The sequence below is a fragment of the Pipra filicauda genome, unplaced genomic scaffold (genome assembly GCF_003945595.2).
Source record: "Pipra filicauda isolate LSUMZ 115617 unplaced genomic scaffold, ASM394559v2 scaffold16_size7369187_pilon, whole genome shotgun sequence".
Taxonomy (NCBI): Eukaryota; Metazoa; Chordata; class Aves; order Passeriformes; family Pipridae; genus Pipra; species Pipra filicauda.
Genome location: NW_024104207.1, coordinates 3,789,598 through 3,796,534, shown reverse-complemented (window position 1 = coordinate 3,796,534; position 6,937 = coordinate 3,789,598). Strand labels below are relative to the sequence as shown.

General features: G+C 49.9%; 1 protein-coding gene across 2 annotated transcripts; it reads right to left on the bottom strand.

The window, feature by feature from the left end:
* Positions 1–702: 702 nt before the first annotated feature.
* On the bottom strand, positions 703–3,036 carry ACTA1 (actin alpha 1, skeletal muscle). Of its 2 annotated transcripts, XM_039379559.1 has the most exons (7): positions 2,948–3,036; positions 2,727–2,869; positions 2,241–2,565; positions 1,965–2,126; positions 1,555–1,746; positions 1,267–1,448; positions 703–1,120 (listed from the first exon to the last, which is right to left on the bottom strand). In XM_039379559.1, exons 2-7 carry the CDS (start codon positions 2,853–2,855, stop codon positions 977–979), a joined length of 1,134 nt encoding a protein of 377 aa, XP_039235493.1. In that variant the 5' UTR covers positions 2,856–2,869; positions 2,948–3,036; the 3' UTR covers positions 703–976. The 2 variants fall into 2 exon arrangements, with proteins under 2 accessions (XP_039235493.1, XP_027577189.1); XM_027721388.2 differs by lacking the exon at positions 2,948–3,036 and having other exon boundaries at positions 2,727–2,914.
* Between the last annotated feature and the right edge of the window lie 3,901 nt (positions 3,037–6,937).

The window sequence follows — 6,937 nt, the reverse complement described above, 5'->3', positions numbered from 1 at the left end:
CTTTCCCTCCTCCCACCCTGCTCTGCTTCATTGGCAAACAGGGCAGGCTAAAGCCTTCAGCAAGAGGAAGCACCTGGGATTTTCCTTCGGGCTCCCAGGGAGTTCCTGAATAAAGGATCTGATCCCTGGAAGGGGTGGTTTAGTGGGGCAGAGAAGAGGGTGGTCCCTTTGCAGGCAGCCCCTCATGCATGACCACTGGCAAGGGCAAGTGTGTCAGGCAGGGTGAGGAAGTGGCCCTGGCTGCCCTCATACCCCAGAGACAACATGATGGCAGGTGGGTTTCCCATAAGTGGAGTGGAAAGCTCTTTATTTAACCTGCACCCGCCACCTGCCCTCAGTCCCAGCCTTGCCTTCCTCAGGAGTCTACCAGGGCTACTTTTTTGGCAGGCTGAGCCAAATGAAATCTTTTTCAAGCCAAGGCTCCAGGTAACCCTTTCCTGCCTGGGTCAGGGAGAAGCACTTTTCAGCGTGTCAGGGCATCCACCTTGTAGCAGTATGATGGAGCCACCCCCAGACTGCTCCAAGTGCCACCAAGGAGTCTACACCCCAAGCAAGTCCCAAGGAGCTTGCTCCTCTGGCTGTGGTCCTGCCCCCTCCTCAGTCCTGCTCCTGTCTGGGGATGTCCAGCCCCACCACCCACTGCCCTCACACTGGGTCAGCAAGTGATGGAAGAACCCAAGCAAATGACCACAAACAACCGCATTAGGGGTGTGACAGAATGACTGATGATTTAATGCTTCTTGAAGTTTTTTGTTTCCTTCCACAGGGCATCGGTTTTAAAAACAAACAAAACGAGATAAAATAAATTAATTTATGTACACTTTACATACACTGTGTCACATGGAGCTTTGCAGCAACAGTAACCAGAAATCGTTACAAAATAGAAAGTTACATGGCTGTTGCAGGCCCTCTGCAGCCTGCAACCTAGAAGGTTGTCATCCTGAGCGTGGTTGGCAAAGTGATCATGTAAACATGTTTAGAAGCATTTACGGTGGACAATGGATGGACCAGCTTCATCGTATTCCTGCTTTGTGATCCACATCTGCTGGAAGGTGGACAAGGAGGCCAGGATAGAGCCACCGATCCAGACAGAGTACTTACGCTCAGGTGGGGCAATGATCTGGAAAAAGCCAAGAGAGCTGAGATCAGTAAACAAGCCACTGCTGCAGGTGGCAGGCACAGGGGTGTGCACAGCCCCGAGTCCTGTGTGCAGCGGGACAAAGGAAGGCTGGTCCTATGCCTGGGTCCTTTGTGCTCCAGCCTTACCTTGATCTTCATTGTGCTGGGGGCCAGGGCTGTGATCTCCTTTTGCATGCGGTCAGCAATACCTGGGTACATGGTGGTACCCCCAGACATGACATTGTTGGCATACAGGTCCTTCCTGATGTCAATGTCGCACTTCATGATGCTGTTGTAGGTGGTCTCATGGATCCCTGCAGACTCCATACCTGGGGGCAGAGAGGGAGAAACAAGCAGGCACAAGTTAATTGCAAAGCGACTCAGGAGAGGAGGGAGAGCTGTCAGAGAAGGAGAGAGGGAGGGGGTCCCACACACCAATAAAGGAAGGCTGGAAGAGGGTTTCTGGGCAGCGGAAACGCTCATTGCCAATGGTGATGACCTGCCCATCAGGCAGCTCATAGCTCTTTTCCAGGGAGGAGGAAGAGGCAGCGGTGGCCATCTCATTCTCAAAGTCCAGCGCCACATAGCACAGCTTCTCCTTGATGTCACGGACAATCTCGCGTTCAGCTGTCAGGGGGGAGCAAAGGCATCAGTGATTGCAGAGGAACCCGGAACATTTGCACCACCTCCATAGGTCTACTGGGACTCAAGACCCCCAGCCACACGTGAACTCCCAAGAAGGAGGGCTCACGGGGCTTGCAACAGGGTGACAGGCTGCAGCATCCCTGAAGGTGCAAGGGTTGGAAGTGTGTGGGGGACTTTTTGGAGGAGGGAATAGTGCTCACCTGTGGTGACAAAGGAATAGCCACGCTCAGTCAGGATCTTCATCAGGTAGTCAGTGAGGTCGCGGCCAGCCAGATCCAAGCGCATGATGGCATGGGGAAGGGCATACCCTTCATAGATGGGGACATTGTGTGTCACACCATCACCGGAGTCCAGCACAATACCTGGGGAAACAAGAAGCAGCAACCTGAGAGATGCAGTCCACAAAAGGTCCTACCCTGGGGGGCAGAGCACTTGTCAGCTGTAGGGGACCAGGGCCGGTGGGACTTTGTACTCACCAGTGGTACGGCCAGAGGCATACAGGGACAGCACAGCCTGGATGGCCACATACATGGCAGGGACATTGAAGGTCTCAAACATGATTTGGGTCATCTTTTCACGGTTGGCTTTGGGGTTAAGGGGGGCCTCAGTGAGCAGGGTGGGGTGCTCCTCTGGGGCGACACGCAGCTCATTGTAGAAGGTGTGGTGCCAGATCTTCTCCATGTCGTCCCAGTTTGTGATGATGCCATGTTCAATGGGGTACTTCAGGGTCAGGATACCTCTCTTGCTCTGGGCTTCATCTCCTACGTAGGAGTCCTTCTGACCCATACCCACCATGACGCCCTGCAGGGGAGGAAAGCGGGGGCTCAGCAACCTCTCTGCGGGCAATAGCACCGGGCTTCCCGGCAGGACAGGAGGATGGGAAGCGCTGGGAGGCAGCAGGAATCCACTGCCACAGCTGTGGAAGGGCTTGAGGGGAAGCTCGGAGGGGCACTGCGCCGTACCTGGTGGCGGGGGCGGCCCACGATGGAGGGGAACACGGCCCTGGGGGCATCATCCCCGGCGAAGCCAGCCTTCACCAGGCCGGAGCCGTTGTCGCACACGAGCGCAGTGGTCTCGTCCTCGTCGCACATGGTGTCGGCTGTGTCTGCGGGGGCACAGGGCGCAGGGGCTGAGCCTCACGGCCGGGCGGCATCCGCGGGCAGGGGCGGCGGGACGGGCTTACCTGGGCTGGCTGCGGGCTCCGCGTCGGGCAGAGAGAGAGGCTCCCGCTCCTCGCCGGGTCACTCGTGGCCGCCGCGGCCGCCGCCGAGCCTTTTATCGCGGCGGGCGGCGGCTCAACCAGCCCCCAGGAATGCGGCCCCGGCCGTCCCCATATTTGGGTGTCGGGCCCGGCGCGGCCCCGGACCGGCGGTGCCCAAAGAAGGCGCTCCTGGCCCCGGCCCAGGTGAGCCGGGCCCGGCCGTATAAGGCGCGTCTGCTGGGCCCCCCTTGCCACCGCCCGCGGCCGGGGCCGAAATAATCCCCCGGCACCACCGGGCCCGTTAAGGGCAAAGCAGGTGGGGGCGGCCCGGCAGCCTCGGCGGGGCTCGGCGGGGTGGGAGGCGAGGGGTCATCGGCTGTGTGGCTACCACGTGCCAGGGCTTGGGGCTGCCAAGGGAAGAGCTCCCTTATGGGTCTTGCCTGCTGCTACAGGTGAGCCCACGGGAGAAAGGGAGTTGGGAGAGAAGGCAAAGTGTCAAGGCAGGTCTGTGGTTTGCAGGTAATACTGCTGTACATGGTAACAGCCCATGCAAAAGCCACAGCTTTACATGCCAAGTTAAGCCGTGCATCGTTTCTTTGCTGTGGTTTAAAAATGGAAAATAAATGCACAGGATAACATCTGTCAGACAAATGCCTGAAGAGAAGGCCGGTAAAGTATTAATCCTGGTCTGATCCCAGCAGCCTGACGTAGCTGTGCATGCTGGTGCCATTACGAGTGTCCATTGCTGGCTTCTGAGCTCGGCCGGGCAACACGGGAATCCTTCAGCTATCCCTGTGGCTCACCCTTTCCAAAAGGAGCATAGTCTCACCCACAAGTCATCTCTGACGAGCTGAAGGTACAGCTACAGGTATTTAAGCAGACATTCCATACAGGACACTTGGGAGATTTTACAGAGACATTTCGGTTACCAATGGAAAGAAGAGGCAGTAGTGCAAGCAGATTTGCAGCGCTGACACTACGTTGATATAAACCAACCTTCAAGATCTTCTCTGACAGCACAGCTGGCCAAGGGTAAATCCTTTTAAAATTTAGGGAGTCAGAAGAGAAGGAAGAAGGAATAGCAGGCCAGAGGCACTCATGCTGTGAGGAGTCTCCTGCAAGCGAGGGTACTTCTGCAGGTGATTTCCTCCACTGCAAGGCACAGCAGACAGCTCAACAGAGAAGATAATTTTTTTTCTCCTCTGTTTAACTTCTGCATCCTGCAGCTTAGCAGCATCTCTCTTTACGCCTGGCAGCTCTCTACTTCCTTCTGCTATAGATTTTTAATTCCTGTGAATTTTATTGTATTAAAGTACGCTGAGGATAAAGAGTGCTTTTCTTTCATCCCGTTCCTCAATTTGTATTACTCTTCAGTTCCAGCAGTAAAAAAATCGGAAATCTGAAAGCACTTAAAGGCATCGCAGCACCAAATCTATTTACAGAACTCTAGAGCTTCATTGTGGTTTCCAAAATACAGTCAGTTGTGTTGAATCAGAAATCAAGTAACAGAAACCCTAGTGTAGCTGAAAGATAAACATTCTTAATTCTTCAGTGAAACATGATGCAAGCATAAACCCTCTCTATCCCTTCTGTTCCCTTTTATTTTCTTTCTACCCCAATCTAGTTTACAGCAAAATGCCCAAATGGCAATGTTAAATTCTTCCAGTTCTGAGTAAAATATCATTTTCTGCAGGTAGATCTGATGTTTATCTGGACTCACTAAATGAATGTGGGTTTTGTCCCAAGTCAGAAAACAACTGGAGTTAGTTTCCAGTGCAGAGCTGGGCACTAAGATTCCCTATGTGTAGCTTCTGAAATTGATCACAAATTATAACTGATAAACTTTCCTGCTACTCTGGCAACAACAAAGGATAGAAGTACATACGTCCTGTACCGTGCATGCTTTTCAATACTGAGAAAATAACTATTTAAAAACAACATATACTTCCTTATTCAAGAGGAGCTATCCATGCTCCTTAGGCTGTTGTCCCAAGTTTATTTGTTTTTGTTACACTTGGAAACAAGCGAGAGCTCTGGCATGACCTTCTGTAAGCAGTGGTAAATGAAGGCATCCTCCCTCCGCAGTAATCTGAGACAGAAGTTCTGCACCAGCACAGCTTATTACATAATGAAGCAGAGGACAGAGAAAAGGAATAATCCCGAATCCCAGACTCTTCAAACTTCCCAACGGAATAGAGAACCAGCTCAACATTACTAGTACAAGAACATTAAACATCAGCTTGGACACGGAAGTTATTTTAATGAGGCTTTATTTAAGTAAACTCATTGCAAGTAGCCTTCTGTTTTGGCAATAGTCAGATGGAAAGCCATTGTACTAATGCCAAATGCCTCCCAACCAAGCAGTCGAGTAAAGCAGCTGAAAAGCCTACGTTTCCCAAAAACCTGGAGAATGCTTCTACACCAACCGCACTAAACCCATCCCAGCAGAGAAGCCAGGCACTTTGAAACAGACAGATAGCCAAGAATGAAGAGAAATGCCTGCTTCTGGAGCAAGCTTTCCAGGGTTTGCCCTGCCACTCCTTATAGAGTACAGATATCTGGTGAACAGTCGGGGAAGGGATGATATATCCCCAGAATGTTTTATGGTGGACAGTCAATTAAAAGGATTCCTCTTCAAGCAAAATATACGAGTCTAGTAGAAGTTCAGGTAGAACATATTTCAGTAAGGGGTGGCAATCATTTATAATTCTCTTTCTCCCAAACCCCTGCTAAGTTCATCAACATGAAACCATCCTCAAAGTGACATTTCAGCGAACAAGTGGAAGGCTTCAAATGACCCACTCCTTTGAAGCCATAGTTGGGAGTTATGCTCACACTTCTCAGCCATGCAAGACTGCAGAAGTGCAAAGTTTGCTGCTTAGAACAATCTTAGAAGATGACTGCTAGTGCATTTCTTTCCCATATTAGTTAGAACCTCTAGATAAATCTATTCTTCCAAACATGTTCAGACTCTCAGCCCAGCTTACTGTATTAGTACAGGGAGGAGGGGAAGCCACGGAAGGGGAGCTGTGCTTTTAAAACTAGAAACTGGATTCTCTTCAACCAATTTAACTTCTGACCTTCTCAGCTGTTGGATCAAGTTGTTGCAGCAGGCATGGAGCCAGACAAGTAAAACATAAGGGCATGCAAGTTGCTCTGCAGTCGCTGACTCTTGAGCTACATGCAAAAGAAAGGTGCAACACATCAGATCTCACTAACTTTCATTTAAAGATTAAAATCTGCTGACAATCACTGAAATTAAAATAGAGAAGTTAAATGGAATTTTTTTTTTATTCCCATGTCAGAGATAACTAACTGGGGCAGCGGGGTAAAAGAAAAGAAAAAAGAAAATTAGTAACATCTATCAGTAGAGAACAAGGTGCAGAGTAAGGAAGATCCTGTTGGACTCCCACACTAGGGTAACTACTTTCTAGGTTTCATCTGAGCCTAGGCACGAGCAGTTGCTGTGAATGACTGCATGGTGAGCTGCTAATCTCATTTTTACATGCATTCTAGAAATAGCTTAAATGGAAGTTAAATAGATACAATATTAAAATGTTTTGAAAAGGTTTAACCTTACAGATATAAACTGAAAGAATGGCATATTTACTGGACCAGAGAACTCTGAATGAGAACTGTACTTTATTCCTTTCTGTCACAGAGAAGCTGAGTGATCAGTGACAAGCCAGTTATCCTTTTTGTGCCAGTAACCTCTAATGCAACATTGCAATTAGCTAGTTTCTACAGCAAAAAGTGTTGTACAGAGTGGAGTTATCCAATGGAATAACCAGTTGTTTCTTAAGTAAGCTATGCAGTCATCCAGCATTAATGTTTTCAGTATTTTCTCTGAACTGAAATCACAGCCCCAGGTGTTGACAGTAGAAGTTTCCCCACCTCTTGTGCTGGGTGTCTGTGTATCTTCTGAGTCTCAGGCAGGACTCATAGTAATGAAGATACAGAACAAAACAGAGA